This window comes from Pagrus pagrus (genome assembly GCF_965226575.1).
Source record: "Pagrus pagrus genome assembly, chromosome: 11".
NCBI classification, from domain to species: Eukaryota; Metazoa; Chordata; class Actinopteri; order Spariformes; family Sparidae; genus Pagrus; species Pagrus pagrus.
The window spans coordinates 11,437,267-11,459,702 of NC_140195.1; the positions used below are offsets into that span (position 1 = coordinate 11,437,267).

Here is a 22,436-nt window from a genome sequence, read left to right on the forward strand (position 1 = left end):
CATCTGATTGGTGGCCATTTCCACAGAAAGAGGTCTGACAGACACCATAAATAAATCAAGGTGTACTAAGTTGATCAGAGCATTTTTATTTTTTCTTCAGGAGTCCATTTATTGTATGTACAATATGTAAACACAAACGAGACACAAGCTCAAAACAGACATGCTCACAGGAAATATCCAGCCAAAATGCAGTTTCTATTAATGCCTAACCAGTTCTTATACAAAGTCCGATCAGGATATACCTCAGCTTTGGATAACCGGTTTAACAGAGATTTGCTCAGAGCTGACATTCATGTGAAGTAATTTATTTTCAAATAACTTTGTTTAGACACATAGAAATGTGATTTCATTAAACATACTATAAAAACATATAACACTATAAATATCGTTCAGGTATTTTCTTACAAAAACTTTGTACATTTAAAATTTTTTAGTTCTTTTTAATAAATCAGATATTTTTTTTTAATGTAGGTCTATACAATGTGGAACGACAATACAAAACTGGTATGAGCCAAAAATGCCACATGAAGGACATAGTTGAAAACATGTTTAAACTCGTATTACTCAAAATACCTCAGTTGACATGAAGCGAGCATTGTATGAAACAAAGATGAAACTTGCATAACTCAAAATACCTCTGATGGCGACATGATAAATGAGTATAAACTGTTGATGGCTGTTTATTGTTTTTGTCTCATAATATGGATAGCAGTTAACAAAATAAAACAGCAATGAAGTACTTTGGAGCAGCATTCAAAGTGTTAATGTAGCAAATAATCTGTGTTGATACAATCTTGTTCAGACTTGAAACAAAGTGGTAACAGAGCTATAACGAACTACAATATGAAAACATACAGACTCACATTTTATTTCTCAAGACAGACTACTTTCACATGGTGAACCCACCGAAACACAGACTTGTGGAAACTGTGAGAGATGAGAGACGAGCGAGAGAAAATGTCCACCAAGCAGATGCACATATGGGAATGGAAAAATCAAAGTGATTTGTCAAAAATGTGCAGGCCTTCAAGCTTTAAGTTTGACGAGACAAACCCTGCAGCCTTGCAAAAACAGCGAGTGTATCTGTAGTGTAGCAGTTAGGTCACAGTGACGCCAGCACTGTCCTTGCTCTTGTCCATATACGTAGGAGAGTTGTTTTTATCTGATATGGATCCTGCTGCTGAGGGAAGGGTCTGATTGGCAGGAGAGTGGCCTGATGATTTCGCTGTAGGGTCTGAGTTGGGCTCGGCTTCTGGCTCCTGCTGCGACGCTGTGGCTAAAAAGGAAACGCAAAATTAGAACGTGGACGCTTCATATCTTTTTGTGTTTGCAGTATTCGTTACCTCACAGGATGGGTAAACAGCAAGATCAATAAAACACAATGATAAGGTTACGTACTTGTCACACTATAGTTTATCCGTTGGTTTAAAACATTGAGTGGGCCTATGAAGTAGTGTTGTCACGATACTGGAATTTCTAACTTCGATACAATACCTTAAAAAATATCAATATTTGATATCACAGGGGAAAAAAATTGAGGGCAGGCAATTTTTTTATTTTGAATAAAAGATCAATAAAAGCAGGGCTTGTGTACTCTGTTAAGCATGACAGCCTTTAAGATAAAGTGGGAGGAGGCGGGTCTATGTGGACACAGTGATGTGTGTTTACTCACTTTCTAAACAAGAGAGCGAGAAAGCACAGCTGGAAAAATGAGTATTGAAACAGTTTCAGTTATTTGTGGAGAAGGAACTGCCTTAGAACTTCAGTACAAATATCTAAAAAAAATAAATAAATAAATCTGTCCATTTCACAACAATGGATAACATCTGAAAATAATGAGTTTCACATCAGACTTGTGTGAGAGTGCAGCTATCCTAGAAATTTAAGATAAAAGTTTCAATTATGTCTTTTCGTATCATACATGAGAAAAAACCTAGTCACTAGAGTCCAATTACTTTATGCTTGTATATAAATGTAGTTAACATCAGGATTCAGTGAATATTTTTCTACAGTACACGGAAATTAATTTGTCAGAACGGTTATCTTGAATGAATTAATGCAACTTTATGCCACGTGTCACGTTTTGTTTAATATTGAAATTAAAAAATTCTAAGTCAGTGTTTACACATTTAATGACTACACTTGTCTTCCACATTTATTTTTACTGCTTCACTATAATTGTTGTGTATAAGACAACAAACTGTCCTTCGTGTCAAATAACATTTCAGTATTGTCCACAGCGGTCACAGCACTTTAGGAGTAAGTACTGGGTGCCTTGTTTATAACAGGAAACAGTGGCACAAACACCAAACTGGAGAGGCATTCACACTGAGAAAACACAAGTGCCTTTATTCTGCCTATGAATTAACTTTTAATAATGAAATACATGAGCATATTATTTTGTGTATCTTTGTTAAACAACATTCATCCAGGTGCCAGACCATCGTGTGTCAGGTTTGTGCATCACAGCGTCCAACATGTAAGTCAGTGTAATCTACATATTGGACACACTAGTGCAACACGAATGATTATTTTACCTGACTGTGTGCAGGACTTCATGTGTTCTGGCCAGTGGGCTTGCTGGCAGGGGTAGTCACAGTAACTTGTATTCCAGCAGCAGTAGAAGATGGCTTCTTTCCTGCAGTTGGCGCACCACTGTTTCTTTTTGGTCTCGTCCACTGCCTGCTGCTTTTCAGACTCTGTCTGCTTTTTCACCTCAGCCACCAACCGTTCTCTTTCCTGCTCCAGACTCTGCCTCATCTCTGCCATTGTCAGTTCTGCATTTAAGTGAGACAAAATAAAACTAACTTGAAACTGATACCATGTGTGAAAAGAAGAAAGAAGAAACGAGAAACATCTGTATTTATTAAATATTCGTAAAGAGACTGGTTCAGTACCACATCAACTCTCGGGAGGTGTGGGGACACATTCTTGGAAGCAGGAAACTTACCAAGATTGTGCTTCATCTCTGACAACTCTTGTTGATGCAGCCACTGGAGCTTTTCAATCTCTATCCTTAACCGTCGAATCTGTGGCAAAAACACAAAGTTTAAAACTCGGCAAGTATTATGACACTAAAAAGCATCATTCTATACGCCAGAATTTACCTCTGCAATTGTGTTTCCTGATGTGCTTTTGGAGAGGTCATTGTAGATTTCAGTCATTGTCCCTTTTATTGTATCCATGATCTGCAAAAAAGAGATTTTAGTGCACTGTTTTAACGACTTTTATCCCGAAACAAACAAACTAAAACAAAGTCAATTCAGGAGTAATTGAAATTATATAAAGTTAAATTGGCCCGAAACAGATGAGGATAGCAGCTTACTTTGTTTGTGTACTTGGCTATATCTGCAGCCACGTCTGCCGAGACTGTGGGGATCTGCACGTCTCCTGACACGAAAGAAGAGGAGCTTCCAGACGTAACAGCAGTGGTTGATGAGGAGGTACTCTGAGGTGGATCTTTTTGTTGCCCTGCAGGAGATGAGGGTGGGAAAAGGGAATTTAGGCATCTTTTAATTTAAGTATGTTCTGTTACGTGAAGTTTGATGTTGAGGTGAATGATTAAGCTTGTGTATTTACCCTTGGCTGCCTGTCTGGTCTGATAGCGGGTACTTGAGTTCTGCTGTTGTGACTGCAGCTGCTGTGGGCTGCGTGTCTGCCCCGGACTCTGGGCCTGTGTCTGCACTGCTGACTGCTCTCCATGCTGCTGCTGCCTCTGCACCTTCTGCATGTGCCACTTCTGAGAAGACGTCTGGAATTTGGTTGGATTCCAAACAACTGCCCGCTGCACTGCCTGAGCTGTCTCTTTAGGCAGTAGGGGGCGCTGTTTCTTTAAGCCTGCAGGCACTGGAGATGCTGCAGAGACTGAGGTGGAGGCAGGAGAGGAAGCACTGGTGGATCCGCTGCTGGCTGTGGTGGCACTGGCCTGACCAGAAGCTGCAGTGGAAACGAGGTTGAGGGCTGCTGTGATGGCGGGTTGCAAAGAGTCTTTCAGGTTAGATGCGGCTTCCCGTGACGGCGCAGCTGCTGCAGCAGATGAAGGCACTTTACCTAAGAAGAAAGAAAATAATATTGCTCCTTCAGAGTGGCACTCCAGGTTAAACTTGAAGCCATTTTTAAAGAGTTTACTGGAACAGGAACAGGATTTTTTTAGAACAATTACAAACTTAGTTGAAGGGGAACTCCACCAGTGTTGCACATCAAAATCTAGTTACAGTGATGAAAATCAGGGGGCATGGAGTTAGAAGGAAATTAGTTTTCCAGACATCTGTAGACAAAACAACAGATTTGTGTGCTCCAAAAGTCTGATCCAGCAACTGCACAGGTTCTTCCTATACATAGATTTCCTATAAATCACTGTCAAAAGTAAAGTTACATAGAAAGTAAAAGGTAAAAGTTGAAAATTGTTCACTTCTAAAGACAGTTTGTATTCAAATCCACAGATATTGTTTGGAGACGCCACTGCAGTAACAGGGATTTGTCCACCTCGGGTACTTCTCCAGATTTGTGTACAGCCTGCTCCTCATCTTTCCTTGAGGAGTTCAAACAAAAACTTGCATTTGATTTATTCTAAAACAATAGTTTTAATATTATATGTGTGGTGTACTTGAGAAGAATTGTATGTCATGTTTCAATTTTGCTGAATTTTAAAGCTCACACTGGCCTGCACCTCTCTGTATGTGTGTTCGAACACTTAGTTAGAAGGACAGTCAGGAGGAAATAATTCTTATGTCTGAGACACAAGTCATGATGATAACAGGAGAATACATACACAGTATATCACATGGCCTCACTTTCCAACTCAACACTTTCTAATTTTTTTTTTACCTCTGTATTGATTTATTCAAAGTGACTACAAGGAACATTCAGTTTTTGTTAATTCTAGCAGCCCGTATTGACAAAAGCGCACAAAAGCGACACCAGCGCCTGCTGTCGTAAAGATCTTTGCTAGCGCTTGCCAGGAATTAATAATAACTATATAAAAATAGCAGTGTTTTCGCTGATGGTCTCATTTGCTGTTGCAGGTCATTTATAATCATCAGATGAATCACGAGACTGTTTCACAAACACTTAAAAGTTCCTCTTAGTCACTAAGGCTTTCATGAGGTAAAAAAGGCCTTTCAAAGTGTACAGCAATCACTTGGAATTGAGTATTTTGGGGGATTTGATTCCTTGCAACATAAAAAAGCAAGTGGTGTGCGTGTCGTCTTCGACTTGTCTCACCTTCCAACTTGGCAACATTAGACTCTTTGGGAGTTTTGGCAGCAGAAGCTCCAGGTTCTCGTCTTGCCCTCTTTGAGTCACGTCCTCCATGTTCATCCCCCAGGTCAATCACCAGCTCTCTTTCAGAATCAGAGTCTTGCTCACCCACTGACGTGGCAGCAGCTGCTCTGCCCTCCTCTGGAGCTTTGGCCTTGTCACTGAGGGGCTGAGACTGGGGTGTTCTGGGCTTGTCCTGTAGGTCCCTATCTGGGCCATTGCTGCCCTGCTTGTCTTTGAGCAGGGATTCAGGGGTGGCTTTAGCCGGTCCCTCCTTAATCTCTCCCTCTGTGCTTGCTTTGGGCCTTTTCCTCTCTGCTTTGTCTTTGTCATCCTGAGCAGAGCTCTTTGGCTTGTGTTCCTCATCACTGAGATATTCACTGTCACTCGAGTCAGATTTCTCAGAGTCCTCGGAGTCACTGTGATCCACACCTTTATACACATCCTCAGAAATCTCATCGATCCCTGTGTAAAGAAATAAGCATATTGATTACGTGTTTAAAAGAGTCAAATGCTTTTTGTCAGACAGAACAGAATAATAAAAAAAAATGTTTCTTCTATTTCACACCCAAAGTCTATTCATAATTTACTATACCAGACTATAAAAATCAATCCATCTTGGAAATGGGCCGTGTCGCAAAAAAGAAAAAGAAAAAACTTCTAGTGAATGACATGTACAATATGAGGTGAATGTGCATGTACCGAGCTGTGCCTTGCAGCTCTCAATAGTCTTGTCCAGGCTCCTGATGGGTCTCTTTGGGGTAGCGAGGGCAGCCGACCCTCCCTGTTGTTGCTGATTTTGCTGCTGTTGTTGTTGCACCGTCTCACTCAGCTCCTTCAGATCCATCTCAGCCTTCACCCGATCTGAAAGGAACAGGGAAACGTTCGATGTGAGGACAAATTCAACACAATGACACATTCAACATGATAATGACGATGACAAGTTGATTACTAGCCTTTGTGACAACATCATAACAGTGTATTTGTTCTGTTGGTACTGACCCAGGTTGAGATTGAGGATGCCACCTGTGCCTGCAGTCCTCTCCTGCTTGGGCACCAGTCCAGGGTTAAAGGGCTTCGGGCTGCCGGCCACACTGCCTGCAGCACCCATCTTACCTGAGACAGGAGATGCTGTAATTACAAGAAAATAAAAAATATATATATCAAGTTCAGAATATTTGCTTGTTGAGGTGAGATGTTTTTTACAATGGCATCAATACACTTATGGGTGTACACTTTACACCTGCAAAAGAGTGATGCAGGAATGAGTCCTTATGACTGAAAACAAGTTTGCCTTTTTGCACTTCTGGTTCCCGCGTCTCAAAGTTAATGGGTTTTCTGAGTCAGGTGACGCTGAGGTCATGCGACCGAGTTTGTTTATCGCCTAAAGTTAGCATTTTACTTCTGGTGATTGCATTTACATGTATGCTTCAAACAAAGTGGTGTTTCATTCGTGATGATTATCTCGCTGAACAAAACGTGTAAGAATCATTAACTCATGTTTGCCACAGAGCTTATTTTCTGCAGTAAGCCAATTGAATAAACCCATAGGCTCTCTGTCGAGGGAACCAGGGCGAACTGAACACAACACTGACATACAGAAGTTGACTTGAGTAACTTGTTAGTAAACAGATGCCGATTTACACATCAAGTAGTTATTGAGTAAAATTATCTTTCATTTGGAGTCGTGTTTCTTGACACCTTGTGAATTTAGTCCATTTTCACTCTCTTAGCTCTGGTTTTGGTCTTCATCGACTCCTGAAGGAAATATGTGACTCTTTAGCTGCTCAACTATGTTTACCAGCAAGTTTTCTAACCGTCTTCGTCTTCTGTTTGGAACTGAACAGGTAGTTTACTGTGAGTTTCTACAGCCTAATACTGAAAATTGTTTCCTGCTAAGGCAGAAAATGACACTATGAGAGCAGTCAAAGTGAATCAGAACCGTAATTCTATGGGCCAGACAGCTCAGAAAGTATTCTCTGAAGTTCATCTCTACAGGCAAAAGACACACACCCCTGTCTACATCAGTGGAGCTGAGGTCAAGTAGGTCAACAGATATAGGTTCCTTGGAATTACCATCACTGAGAACCTGTCTTGGTCATCACACATCACCACCCTGGTTAAAAAAAGCACATAAAAGACTCTACTTCCTATGGAAACAAACAAGATTCTGGTCTTTTACAGAGGAGCAATGGAAAGCATCCCAACTGGAAACATCACAAACTGGCATGCTTCATGCACGGCCCAGGACAGGAAGGCTCCACAGTGGATGATTAAAACTGCCCAGAACATCACTGGTACCCATCTACAGAGCATCAGTGAAATGATACGTCTGCACAGAGCCCAAAGGATACTAAAAGACAACATTCACCTCAACCACAGCGTGTTCACCCTGCTGCCATCTGGCAAAAGATACAGAAGTATCCACTGCTGTATCACCAGACTACAGCAGCAGCTTCATTTCCCAGGCCGTGAGTCTCCTGAACTCATCCTCAACACTCAATACTCCATAAAATAGATGTAGCAGGACTCGAGGACTCTTTTGTCATTTTTTAAACCCTTGTTTAAAAAATAATAAATGTACCTTGTAAGTGACCCCTTTCACAGTGTCACTTTGTTTTCACATCAACCTTTGATACAATGTTTACAACTTTAACATTTATTTACCAGAACAGTCCATTGATTCCTCTCCAGTGCTGTAGTGAAAGGCAGGATTCCTGCTGGCCTTTTCCATATCCTGCTCCCCGTCCGACCCCGTGTGAACCGAGGAGTTGGTGCTCATGGGAGACCGAGGCATGTCCGTCATGGAGACCCTCCGACTCATGGCACTGGGCGTGGAACTCTTGCCGAGTACCATCTTAGGAGAGGCGGTGATATCAAAGTTGAAGCGAAGTTTATCTGGTTTCTCTGTTTTCACTGTCCCGGCACCAGGGTTGGCAGGGTCCACTAGCATCTGTAGCTGGTTATTGGGAGTGTAGGGAGTGCGGAAGGGTGCATAGTTGAAGACACCAAATTTCTTGCGAATGTTTTCCACATAGACTTCCATCTCTTGCATGGCACTGTTGAAAATGCTCTTTGTTTTCTTCACAGAGAAAGGGATCTCTTTGGACATGAGGTAGCAGTTGTTGATGGGGACCCAGGCCCTACATAAAAAGCACAATAAAATATTTACCAAATTAGAATAACCAGGAAACTTATTTTGTGGTGTAGTTTTGTTCAAACAACCCTAAAACATACAGCAAATGTCCTCTTCATTGCTTCAAAGCTTACACACCTGTCATGTTGCCCAAAGAAGCGTGCGTCTACCTGCCCGTCCTTTTCCCGAAGTGCTTTTGCTGGCCAGAAGGGAAAGCCCTTCAGCTTAGCCCAGACCAGCGGGTGGGGTTGACTCTATTAGGGACAAAACAAAACATTTCAATGCTTCAAATGTCTAAAATCTGAACCAAAATGTATAAACACCGCTTTAATATAATATCTAAGATTGTGTAAAGACCTACACATGGCTCACAAAACCAGTTGTCCCTTTTTTGGCATGAAGACAGGTAACACTCCGGACACACCTCAATCTCATTCATCTAGAAAAATACATTGAATAAAAAAGACGGAATTAATGTAGAAAATCAGACACATCTACAGAATCGTTGTTATTATTAAGTTGGTAAATCTTTGTTACCTCATGTTCACAAATCTTGACGATGACTTTCGCAGTAGCTGTTAATTTGTGATTACCTGGAAGAAAATAAGAAGATTAATTTATATTTTATGATCGTTAGCGGTAGAGGGAATACTGACATATATCAAGATGGCCTACCTCCATTGTAGATAATACAGTTGTGTAAGATCCATTTCATATCAGCGAGAAAAGCTTCAGTGCAGCCATACATTTTCTTTTTGATATTCTATTCAAAACAGTGGAAATATCAAAATTAAAGACAAGAAACTTGAAAGACAGAATAATACATTGATATAAATTGAGCCAGAAAAAATTGCTCCACAGTGCTGGATGACATGTTTATATTTCTTATGTTTTGGTTTAGGTATTGTATTATTTACTTGAGTACTGTAGTGTACATTTGTTCAATACAAGTACATGTAACACTTCTTGTGCTGCTTTTATGTCTTGGTGAGCCATATATATTAAGCTCCATCTTGGTTCCCTGCAGCCACACTTGCATTTAGGTCAGTCTGTTTGTTTTTATGAACAATTCTCATCCTTAATGTGACTCTCAGAGGGCCAGTCAATACAAATTTATAGGTTCATGTTGTCCTTTCCTGCTCTTTCCAACATGTTGTTGTCTACATTCAGCAAGATGTAGTAAAGAAAATAAATGTTGCAAAGGAAATAATGGACATTGTTCATAAAATTCCTACCTTTCCCGACTTTAACTGTCTGTATTTTTTTAGTTTGTTTTATATACCTCATCTCACTATGCAACACATGTTTTTTTCTTCCCTCTTTAAGTTTTGATTTTATGTAATTTTAATTTTTACTTTTTTATTGCTTCTTTTGTTTACATCTTGTACAGACATCGGAGCTGATACGTAAGTACAATATGCTGTTTTGTATTTCTGCATATTGGAAAAAATAAAAATTCAAGTAAAAATAGTTAAATAAAGCAAATTAGTTAAGTAAAATAGTTTCTTGTACTTTTAGTAGGTTTTATAAACTTTTTATAAAGCCCTCCTATACTTACAATTGTCTCATTCCCACTAATATAAATGTAACTGTAATTTCTGCTACTCCACATACCTGTAAGAATAAGAATAAAGACAATAAATATGGTTACCTTCTCTAAAGTACACAGGTCCATGGGGTGGAAAATGTACTCTGCATAATCTGGGTGCTGTTCCAGAGACACAGGCTTCTGAAAAGGCTCCGTCTGCTCGGTTAAGACAAATAATAAAAAAAGAAACGGGTGCTTTAGACATTTCCTGGATTTTGTGTTTGAATATAAAACACTTTAATAAACCAGTTTTCAATGGATCTTAACAAGTCTTACCCCAGGCTGTTTAATCTTTTGGAGTGCGAATTTGAGCAAGTAGGAGAGTTGGTCTATCGTCAGCATTGTCATAGCTTTGCTCTGGGTTTCAATGCATTCAGCAACTGTTATTTTCTGCAACAAGAATAACAAGTTAAATATTTAATAACATAAATGAACATATAACGAAAATAACCCAACACCAAGCAAAAGGAATAAACACTGATACTTAAAGAAATTTGCATGTTCATTTTGCAAAGTTAACATTATTTGTCTTTTGATTTAGCTTGTACATCAAAATTGTGCCAATGAAAAGTGCATAGTAAATTTTCCTTAAATGTAAAGAAGCAAATCAAACTTTAATTTTCTAACATCTCTCAGACTTGTAGTGTGCGTAATTAGCTTGCAGGGGTGTCACACCATGTGTCATGGAGGGCTCAGAGTCTGTAGATCGACCACAGATGACAGCAGGTGATTTCACCAATTTGTTCGTCCTCACTGGCTGCTCATGGCACATAGTATGACACCGCTCTCATCAACTAAGCAAGCAAGATTAGCCTTGAGTCCCACAATCACTTGTGTACACCCACAAACACACACACGTCTTCAGCGAGATACCTCACACTCTGGACAGAACCAGTCGCCCTCGGGCTCGGCTGGTAGTTTGAGGCACTTAGCGTGGTACACCCTGGGGCAGAGCTCACAGCAGAGCACCTGGCCCTCGCGGTGGCACAGCCAGCAGTAGAAGTCATTCCTGCCGTCCTGCGGTACAACATCAACAGGGTCTGTGGTGAGTGCTGGCTGCTTCATATAGTAAAAGGGACCATGTCTTAGCTCTGACTGAAATGCAGGCAAGAGAAACAGGGGGGCAGGTTTCAAAAAACACGCAGGAACACAAAAAGGTGCAGTGCAACAGAAACAAGGCCACGGTAAGGTGGGGTAAGCAGGGTAAGCAGCATTGAGTAAAGCCAATAAATGACAATAAGGATGAGAAAACACTTTTCAAAATATATGTTAACTGTCTGAACATGAAACATGTCATATAACCTGTCATGTAACCGTTTCAACTATGAGTCAAACAAACTAACCCAACAGGTTTTAGGCGGGGAGCTTAAGCCTCTCGCCTGAGAGTAAACACAATACATGATATGGTTCTCTGGTAAGTACCTGACTGGGACTTTCTGCTACTTAATGGATCAATAGAAACTGATGCATCTGCTTTCACAGCTCCACATATTTAGTTTTAAGCTTATTTCACTTGAGCCAACGCCAAATCAGAGTAATGGTGAGAAAATATATGAGAATCAAAGCATATCAGCAACCCTCTGAAGCAAAATATTTATGAAAAAGGTGCAAAATTAACTTTTTGGTCCTCCAGCCAAACGGTTAGTGAATGATCGTATGATGAAGTGGGAAATGGCAAGTATTGTAATATCAGAAAATTGCATCACTTCACTATTATGCAGCATTTAAGACCACACTTATACCATATCTAAAATGTATTATAGTCTCATATCAATCAATAACGATAGAATATCAATATATTGTCCAGCTCTACTCTTAGTGAGGCACAGCTACCACCCACTTGTGTATTTAAAAAGCATTTGGCTGGCCGCTAGCACAACCTTTGTGCCGTGTTTCTAAGATATTTAAATGTTTTAGTATCATGCATGTTCAACAGAGGACTAAAAGGTTAAACGGGAATCACTCAGCACCAGATTAATGTGGCAAACGGATAATAAAAGCTTCTGCATCAGAGTCATACATCACCAAAATTCATAAAACTTGAATTCAGCAAGTAAGTAAGTGATAAGTGACAATTGATAAGAATGCAAATAAAAGTAACTAATGAAGTAACTGTGAGTTTATCATGCATTGATGGTGCTGCTTCAAATATACACAACACACCAATCGGATCAAGACAAACTAAACACTATGACAGCAGGTAACATCCACACGTTGTCCAGCTTTAAGTTGACAGTATACTACAGTCAAAATGAAAATTGACGTGCTCTCAAAGGGAATGTGGCTCAGTCTTGTTCTCCTGATTAGTAGCTGTATTATCACCCTTCAGGTAAAACACACAAACACCCACTCACATCTTGCTTTTGTTTTTGAATGGCCAATGGTAAAATCAGTATTCATTCCTGGGTTAAATGACTCTGCGGTAGTGTCGAGTGTTTTTGCCTCCAGCTCCAATCCACAGTGACAGAAAAACGACACCTGAGTGCACCACTATTAGGTTAAAATTACAGACGTTGGCGCACAGATAGTTTTCCATCTGTCTCTGTTCAAGTAGTGCTCAAACATTGTTTAGTTGCAATGAGTTTGAAAGAGAGAATGAAGTAAAGGCACATTTTTGTGAATCAATTATTTAAGCAGTTTTACCCACGTTGACAAACCTGCTTTTCCGCACACATTTTTGTGCTCAAATGGTATTCAAGAAGACGACTAACAACACCAGTATGACCCCGTCAGAACTGCTTGTTGGACAGTCAAATAACTCCAACCCCTGACAGCTTTCCAGCTTTGGATTTGGGGATGCATGTCCAACAATTTCGATGACAATCCGATATTCGCACCTACTTCAGGCCACAATCTGCCTCTTTTTCACCCTTTATACGCGACTTGTGGCACACAATATGAACGCCTTCCAAGAGAGACAACTCCTCTATGATGGCAGGCTTTTAACTTGGTACAGCCAAACTGATATATCGGCTGGCTGGTATTTTCCGCCAATATTGGCCTATCATAGATATATTAGTATCTGCATATATTGTATCAGAATTTTTTACTCCCTTACATCAGTATTGGTATTGAGATTCACCCCAAAATTCGATCAAGCCAGCTCTAGCATTCGTTACAACTATAAAACAAATTTGATTTCCAATGAGATCAGACATAAGGACATACAAACTGTTCTTTTTGAGCATAATCCGGCATTCAGCATTTTGTGAAATTTTGAATTGTTAGCTGGGTGGAAGACAAAGCAACCCAAAGTCAATGTGGGTTTGTTTAAGATAATTTGGGGTGACATTTCCTCTGCTAACTCCATTCTCCATCTCCATGGGGGAGGACAGACCTCCAATCACAGCAAGTACACTGACATTTGGCCACATCCTTTGAGAACACGCCAGATTTTGAAATAAGCATACTGCAGCCCTTACCTGGTCTTTGCTGTTCGAGTTGATGGCCCCAGGCTTCTTCTTTTTCTTGACAGGGCTGGGGGAGGTGTCCGAGGGAGAGTGTCCATTGGAGGAATGGGTGGGGCTCGACACCTTTCTCTTCTGTGGTGCCGCTGGTCGTTCTGCTGACCCTGGTGGATCAGGGACTGGATGCAGAAAGACATTCAGGTGGTCACACAACAGAAGAAACAGGCTTGTATTGTTCACTGCACTTGAGTCAGGCACTACAGCTTCAGAAGATTAAAACAGGTATGAAAGTACTTGTCTATTTGTCTATTCCAAGCATAAATCCAGAGAATATAAAACAATAATAAACCATTAAACATTGATCCCATCATCACATGTTCTTAGAGAGAAACCAAAGAAGCTTAAATTGAAGCAAGCTGAGAAATTTGATGTTCAGATGCAGCATTCATCTTCTGGAATTGTAGCATCATTGTAACATTAAAATCAGCTGATCTAAAAAGCAATATCTGAAGATGCCACTTATACAGATTAAATTACCACAACAGCTATCTAGAGGGCTCCCTTTAACTTAACTAGAACCTGTGGTGATGCACAAAATCTAAACAGACAGGCAGCCGGGCATAATGGATCGTCTTCACACTCCTAAGAGACCAACAAAATGCCTTACACTGCTCTTGAAACTTACAGTAAATAACCTCAAAGACGCCCTCGATGTTTGACTCTTAACGCGAGCTGCTCGGCCTTAGAGACTTACCTTTGGATCGTACAGACGCATCCATCCCCTCTACCACATCAGACTCTGTCTTTACCTCGTCCTCAGCCAGACTGCGGAGCACCAAACAAGAGCACACAGAAACACAGAAACAGAGGCAAAGTCAGAAAGGGTGTTCAGAAACCACATCAGCATAACAGTAAACAAGTGGAACACCACCTAAGGCACCCGGTTCCCAGAGGATCTGTCAATAGGGACTCTGCAGGTTTCCATTGTTATTGTTGTCATTTGATTTTTTCTCTGATTTCTGGCATCGTGCTGCGAAGTTCAAATCCTTTCCATATCATCAGTGACAAACGAGTCTGAATATGGTCTTTATGTTACCGTTCTCTCTCTTGAAACAATCACCATGGCAACACTCCCCTCCGCTAAGCACAAGTTGATATTCACAACAACACATAGGGCCATTTAGCTGACATTACCCTGCACCTCTGTTCTTCAGGAGAGATTACAGCGCCAGATAGCAGCCTCACTCACTATGTCCTGATCTTTGCTGTGCTTTGTTTATAATAAACAGAATAGCCCTATAGTAAAGGAGAGAGCCAGAGGGAGTTAGTCCGTACTACTGGAGGAAGAGTGTCTCATGGTGATTAACGGTATACATTTCTGTTATCTCTCAAGCCCCTTCAGTAACAACAGGGTAGCCTCGAAGGATTTGGGCCCATTCTTGGAGACCAATAGCAAGCGATGCATCTAACAAGCTCCAAACAAGGCCTAAATGTTTAAATCACTATCCATCACCTGATGTGTAAATCTTGCACCACCATATTTTCTATTCAGGAAACATTCACATTATTAATTGTGGAGTTACGTAAAATCAGGACTCAAAATGTCTCCCTATCCTACTGCTGTATCACACATTAGTAAATATATAGATTATGAATCAATCCAAAGATTAATAAACCATCTAAAACCTAAGCATACAGTATCTCCAGCCGACAAATCTAATACAGGAAAAGCCTGATTTCCCAGGTCTCCACTCCTGCTCTCATCTAATTTCCTCCGAGGTAAAAAAAAAAAAAAAAAGAGAATAAAGGGACTCCAGCGATAAATGAAAGTCTTTGAGTGTTTGGCTCCTCCTTTGTCAGCGCAACAGAGGCCCTCGTTCTAAGGATGTAGCCTTTATTCACAAGCCCCGAGAAGAAAAACCCTCGCGAGGACCCCTGACAGGTCACACACTTGACCAGTTCATAGCATTGGCTGCAGCTCTGGTTTCCAGCTAGGATGATGGGTTTACAGGCTACGACTCAAAGGTCAACCACATTTGTGGGATAAGCTTCTTTTTTCCCCTCTTTTGAAAGTGAAGGAATGCTCTTCATGTCCCCTCCTCCACCCTTAAAGAGACATTCAACACAAAGTTGATCAAATGTCAGTTCGGTGATAAAATACGTATCCTGAAAGCTTTAGTGGATCAGCGAACTCTAGAAGAGATTGGATGTGATCACATCAGCCATTAAACCTATACTCATTTAGACACCATGCCAACCTTCATGTTTGTTGCACAATTCAGAGGTTTAACAATGATTAAAAATACAGAACGCTGTTACCAAGCCAACACTGAAGCTCACAATCATCAAGGCTGTTCTCAATACATTCCTCGTTCTCTCTCAGGCATTCAAACTGGCAATCACAGACAGCTCACCAGGCTGAAATTTAGGAGAATAAATGCATCCTAACTTTGACATGGCTTGAGCGGAGTTCCTTTAAATATATGGCATATGCGTATCTTGTTTCAGACTGCCAACAGTCACACACGAACACACACGCACACACACACACCCCAACCCCTCCGGGGCCTTCCTGTTCCGGACTGAGTGAACAAACGAGGCCCACATGAAAATAAGAAAACCAAATCGCTCTGCTACGTGTACCACAGCCCTGAAAAAAAAGAGAACATCCGCCATCACCAGGCAGCCCCAGATCTGCTGAACGGAGTGCCACAATTAATACCAAAGGCAAGACAGTGCTGCAACTACCAGGAAGAGAGAATGACCAGCAGAAAAAAAGTATGCTGATCCAAAGGGCATTCTCAGATCAGGAGCTATGATCCATCACACAAGGAGAGTAAGGCAAATAAATCCTCAGCAGATTCTGGCATATATTCCAGAGAGACGTGAGTTCGACAAAACACTGACAGTATTTCCTTCTGCAAGTAGTACCTGATGGACAAAACGGAAACAACACTGACTCAGTGCCTTCAGATTCCTCTCCTGTGAGAGACGAGCAGGGTTCTCTCGTCACAGAAAATGGAGGCCACAGCTTGCTCCCCTCCCCCCTCTCCCCCATCCCCCACTCCGAGGCTCAGACTCAGGCACTGGCACATCCATGCAGGAGGACCAGAGAGATCTGTGGAGATTACAGTCCAACATTATATAAAAAAAAACAGCTATGTCAAGACAAACCTTCACGGCTGATCGCCGAGAAAGAGGAGAAACGCAGCAGAGACACGAGGAAATCCAGCAATGTGTGGAGCACTCATCTGTTTGTTGTTTTTTTATGTCTTCAATCTTGGCCTCCCTCCTTCCCTGTGAATACTGCTGTCATAGAATAATTAGATTTCATTTTGAAGAAAGAGAGACCAACACTGTGAGGCCATGCTCAGATCCTCGCACAGCTATTCTCTATACCTTCAAGAATTCACAGCTTTTACACATCAAACAGGCAAATATCTGATTAAAGAGCCACCAGGAAAGCCATTCATTGCAAACATAGCATTGCACTCTTTCCACTGGAACTGCCTTTCGAAAACACTTGGGATTAATACCATTGACTAGAAAACATCCCACTCACCAGGCTACACAAAACCCCAGAGAGGCTATTAGGGTTTTTTTGAAATGACAAGAAACATTCAGCTTTAACTACACCGACAACCGACGAAATGCATCCTGGTAGCGTTTGCTTTTCCTGAAATCAACGTAGACAAAATAATTAAAAGCATAAAAAAGGTACATTTCATGAATTAATTATTCAAACACGTTAGAAAATCCTGTCTTAGCATGACTCCTTTAAAACAATGTTCCAACAACCGTAGTATGCACAGACTATTCTGTATAAAAGAAAAGATTTGACCTGGATTTTATATAAAGCTGTAAAGGGTGAATCAAAGATGGCTGTGGAATTTTCCAGAAGGCCCTTGCTCTCCCTGCTTCTCTCCCTCTGATTGTCAATCTTTAACCTCAACTGCAGCTGCAATTGGCTGGAGGGCCAACAGGGTGGAACATTATTGGTCGGCGGTGCTGTGCCACACGGATCACAGTGTGCCGGCTCCCCTCTTCCTCTTAAAAAGCATTTTTGCTGCAATGCAGAGATTTCCCCCTGTATTAGACGCTTTATATTCCTTCAGTTTAGCTTGCCCTTTTTGATTATGACAGTATAAATCAGAAGGGATTTGAAAAAGGTCTTTTGGGAGATTATATTCCTGGTTGTGGTGCATAACTCAACGGTTCAGCAATACAAACTCTGCTGTCCTGTTTATAGATTATGTTGCCTCAAAAAGAGGCCCAGACGATTAGTCCGCACACATTGTTGACATTTCTAACTATCAATGTTGCATTGATATCACAGGCTCAGTCATGCACCTCAGAGAAGCTCATTATTCTTGTTCAGTTGGAACATTTCACTTCTGATTCTGGTGTCACAGAGAGCTGACTTAGTCGTCCTCCAGGAGGAAACACTGACTGTGACATTACTATTTGCCGTAAAGGAAACATGCCATGTGTCGGGTCACAAGGGAAAGAAAACATTCTTTGTTTCCCCCACGCAGTTAAGCCTGCTAAAACAGTGATACATGCAAGCACAAGTCTATGCTCTGAAAAGTACAAAATGGGGAACCGTAAGGAGTCTCCTCAAACAACTTGTCTTTTTGTGTAGATGTCTTATTAAATGGTGTGATAGAAAAACTGCTATTTTTATCTGTATATATATGACATGTCATGTAGAAACATGTAGCCTGTCACGTCGTTTCTCTGTCCTGCTGTGTGATCAGTGGAGAGAAGAGCTCTCTCAAACACAAAATGGCCACTGTGAGGATCAGAGTGGAGGAAGCAGTTTCACAACAGTGCTGTGGAGTTGACGCAGCCCTGGATAGTAAATGGAGGTAACCTGTGTCTCAACATATTATTTTTTAAAGATTAAACTGGAGGGATTGGAGAGTATTGCCCTCCAACTACAGGCTTGTTTCACGTGGGCTCATCCTCTGACCAATGTGGAGCGCAGAAACCCCATCCTCAGTACAGCTTTCATGCAGTATCCATTTTAAGCATGCATACAGTATATAAGAACATTAGACTAAAACAAGTATTCAGTTATGCTCTGGACTCCTTGTCGTCCTAACAAGCACATCTGTTGCCCCCTACGTCTGTTCCCCAGCCTGGCATGACACACAAGAAAACAGCACAGAGCCAATCCACTTACAAAGGGTACATAATACCCCCCTTCCTCCACCTCCACTGCCCATCCCCCATTCTTTCTCTGCCAGGCTACAACACAGGACTGCCACAACAGAAAGGAGATGTGGGTGCCATTTCTGAATCTAACTCTCTTTTGCATTATAAAAAAGAAAAAGGATTTGCCATGGATCACTCTGCCTCCTGTATGGCAGCCTGGTTGTCTGGGGCACCCATGTGACCCTGAGACACAGAGAGAGAGCAAGGGTGAGAGTCGTTACCCAACCCCCCACCCTCAGCGCTGTGGAGCAGAGAGGCCTGGCGAGGCCTCCAATCCACCCCAGCTCCTCCTCCTGCTGCTGCTGCTGCTGCACTCTAAACTGATTTTAAGGTGTGCACATTTATCATGAGAAACCAACAGTCACCACAACAATAAGAAGGAAGCCATGTTGTTATCAGACAGATGAGATAGAAAAACAGAGCTTACCTCTGTGGATGCATGGCTGCCTGACACACTGTTATGTCAACACTTATAAAACATGGAGGACACTCTCAGCCCTCAGCCGGGGAAGGCTCCGCTCTTCAGGCAAGGCGATCAGGCCCCAGTGATGTTAGCCAGATCCTGACTGGTCGCTCTCCTCACAGGCAGAATACAAGGCTGCGTCTGATTGGCCGAAATGTTTCCTGAGTAATTATCTTTGTTCAGTGCAGGCAGGGGCAGCACTGAGAGTGTCAGAGACAGGGGAAGAAAAATAAGCAGAGAGCTAGGCCTAAAACCACAAAATAACATGATTAATGTGAGCAGTTTTGACATACAAACCCCATGTAACAACGGTTTAAAGCTTCCAAGTGTAGAATCTGTCGGTGGATGTGTCATTTGAAGGCTTTAAAAGTAGAAGTGGCAGCATGTAGACTGAGAGGAGCAGGACACCATGGCTTCTCTGCACAAGCCTCCATTTTTTTATGTGGAGAGGGCCTTTGTTTAAACTCCTCCCTCCCTCTTGGCTGTTACCAGAGAAAAGACAGGCTGTAGCTCCTCACCTATTTTGGCATTTCAGTCTGCAAAAAGAGGAAAGAAACAGAAAAAAGGCACCAAAAATGAGAAATTGTACAGTGAAAACACTAATGGTTTGTTGTAAAGGAAAGGGAGGGACATCTACAATTTTGAGGAAGCTGTGGCTTTTTAAGTCACACATTACTATTGTTACTGTAATAACCTTAATATTCAATGTGTAAGTGAGTCTTAACCAAACACACAAATACATGTTCAAGCCTCTGTTTAGCAAAATGTAGTAAATACATAAAAACAGAAATTAAATATAAATCAACACATCTCTTCTTCCGTGCGAAGGAACGCTAAAATTCAAAGGTGATTGGAAAAACACTGGAGGAGCATTGACATAAATAATTAAACACAGCAGCATAAAGCACACGTTTTGTCCCTTTAAGATTCAACAGCAATAAAACAGTTTATACTTAATACAGAAATACAGTCATGAAATCTTGAATACAATCTTAAGGACACTCATTACGTGTTCTCATTTGGCTGAGACTGAATCAATCGTTGACACATAGTGATACTGGACTGCATTGTATTACAGTGTTTACTCCTCAATAGATTTAAATGAGATGTCCAAATATAAGAAACAAAATGTTTAATGTAATGCAATCCATAACTGCAAATATCTATATCTATATTTGCATTTAATTTATATCACAATGATATATATTAAACCCAGAGAAAGTTATTCTTGCACTTTTTTTTATTTTTTAAAACTTTACTTTTCAATACCTGTATTATGTATTATACCCTGTAATTTAAACTGCCTCAGTTTGCACATACTCTAATAAAATGACAGCAGTTATTAGGACTGGTGGCCCGACTATCACTTCATGTGGCGTGTGTTTTATTCTTAAATTCCTGTTTTTACTGTTAAATTCTTGCTTGCATTTGCATTCTTATATTCATGTGTGTATATGTGATTTATATGTGTCGTATAAGCTGCTGGATCAATCTATCTATCTAGCAATCGATCTATCTATTTGTCTGTCTACATATCTATCTATCTAGAGCTTAGATTACATTATTGTGTTAGATTATCTTTTGCTGTTTCAGACTGTATGAGACTACATTACACTGACTGAACTGTTTTATTGTTCCACAGATGTGAAAAGGGGTTCAGAATATAGGGAAAACCCTTCAATACAGTACAACTGAACATTACACTAACACAAACTACGGTTCCTCTGCCTTGTTCTCAAAATAACTGTACACTCCCGAATGGCAAAAACATCGTAGCCAGTTTGTTCTGAGCTAAATGTTCCTCTATGTATGAGTGACAGAGAGAAAAAACAGCTCCGCCCAACGTGGGGCTCGAACCCACGACCCTGAGATTAAGAGTCTCATGCTCTACCGACTGAGCTAGCCGGGCTGGACTGTCACTCATATCACAGTTATGATCTATAAATACGACCAGCACATGTGTTTTATGTGTTTGCGTAACGTTGTGCTGATGTCTACCACTGTGACTGAACTGGGAGAGAGGGGGTTAGCTGTGTCCTGCTGTCCCGGATCTGTCTCGTACTGACCTCTAGCGTCAACCAGCAGGAAGTGTCTTCTTTAACTTGAATCTTTAGCTAGGCTACAAATTATAGAGTAACATACATCAACGCTATTAGTTGTTAAACGGACATTAAATACTAACGTTACCTTCTCGACAGCAAACCCCTTAGACCGGCTGGCTTTCGCTGACAAGCCTGTTTTTCGCCAGACTGCATCACCGCTCCAAAAAGCCTCAAAGAAAACTTAAATAAACGACTAATTAAGCTCGTGAGGTGACGGCAGTGGAGAGCTGACGTGTCGTGCCTGGCGTCACAGCAATAATGTGTCATGTAGTTAAACGTTGACGTTTGTCACCTGACTGTTGATTTTCTCCGTACACTGTCCGAAAATCGACGCAAAGTCCGAGGAAAAAAATAATATCAACCATCACATGACTTATTGTCTTGTAACTAACAGGCTAATTGTCTTACTGCCAATGTACTGTAATGTAACTTCCGGTCACTTTTTTTTTTTTTTTTTTTCAAAATAAAACATTAAACAACAGGCAATTGAATAAAGGTTCCTCCAAGCAATTTATCTAATCTTATGTGCGTGCAAATAAAGGAATAATTTTAAAAAAGGGTCATTACATGCACACTCACACAGAACCTGTCCGAGTTCATGTCATGCATGCAACCAACCTAACTATTACACACAACTATCCCATATATTGGGATATGGGTGCATAAATGCATGTGCATGGATATGCAATGAAATGTGTTGCATTATTTTTGGGGACCAGAAATATTCACAGTAAATATATATATATATGCAATTATATAAATGACACTTGGGGTTGAGGTCTGGTGAGTGTGGAGCAAAGTCCATGACCCCGAACACACCTCAAAGTTTTGCAAGAACTATCTGAAGACCAATGAAGACAAAGGAGTCCTGCCTGTCATGGACTCCCCCCCCCCCCCCCCCCATGGTCACCTTACATCAACCCTGTTGAGCATTTATGGGGGCATCTTTTAATAATGAGAAAGCCAGTAATTCTGTGACGTCACCAGAAGCTGTGTGGAACACAGAGTCATAACATGAGTCATCAGATTTTGCACAAACTTGTGTAGTCATTGCCACCTCCAGTGCATGCTATCATTAAAGCAAAAGGGGACATAACAAATACTGAGATATTCTTAAATAGAAAAATATTCAACTTTTCAATCCAACTGTAAAGCTGCTATTATCATTTGTAAAGAAAAAAATTGTATTATATCAAAAACAAATGCACAATGGAAGTGTTGTGGCTAGTGGTCTAAGACTTTTGGACCTTATTGAATACCTTCT

General features: G+C 41.0%; 1 protein-coding gene across 6 annotated transcripts; it reads right to left on the bottom strand.

Moving 5' to 3' along the window:
• Nucleotides 1-67: 67 nt before the first annotated feature.
• On the bottom strand, nucleotides 68-21,491 carry LOC311265035 (MYND-type zinc finger-containing chromatin reader ZMYND8-like). 6 transcript variants are annotated; one of them, XM_084366323.1, is made up of 22 exons: nucleotides 21,258-21,491; nucleotides 19,364-19,606; nucleotides 19,035-19,270; nucleotides 14,145-14,215; nucleotides 13,406-13,569; nucleotides 10,857-11,000; nucleotides 10,260-10,373; nucleotides 10,047-10,139; nucleotides 9,071-9,158; nucleotides 8,933-8,988; nucleotides 8,757-8,834; nucleotides 8,534-8,649; nucleotides 7,927-8,402; nucleotides 6,262-6,390; nucleotides 5,962-6,123; nucleotides 5,224-5,724; nucleotides 3,580-4,050; nucleotides 3,326-3,471; nucleotides 3,108-3,188; nucleotides 2,951-3,029; nucleotides 2,538-2,777; nucleotides 68-1,276 (listed from the first exon to the last, which is right to left on the bottom strand). In XM_084366323.1, the coding sequence occupies exons 3-22, from the start codon at nucleotides 19,046-19,048 to the stop codon at nucleotides 1,098-1,100; spliced, it is 3,402 nt and encodes a 1,133-aa protein (XP_084222449.1). In that variant the 5' UTR covers nucleotides 19,049-19,270; nucleotides 19,364-19,606; nucleotides 21,258-21,491; the 3' UTR covers nucleotides 68-1,097. The 6 variants fall into 6 exon arrangements, with proteins under 6 accessions (XP_084222449.1, XP_084222445.1, XP_084222444.1 ...); XM_084366319.1 differs by having other exon boundaries at nucleotides 10,857-11,078; nucleotides 19,368-19,606; nucleotides 21,258-21,490; XM_084366318.1 differs by having other exon boundaries at nucleotides 10,857-11,078; nucleotides 21,258-21,490.
• Nucleotides 21,492-22,436: the final 945 nt, after the last annotated feature.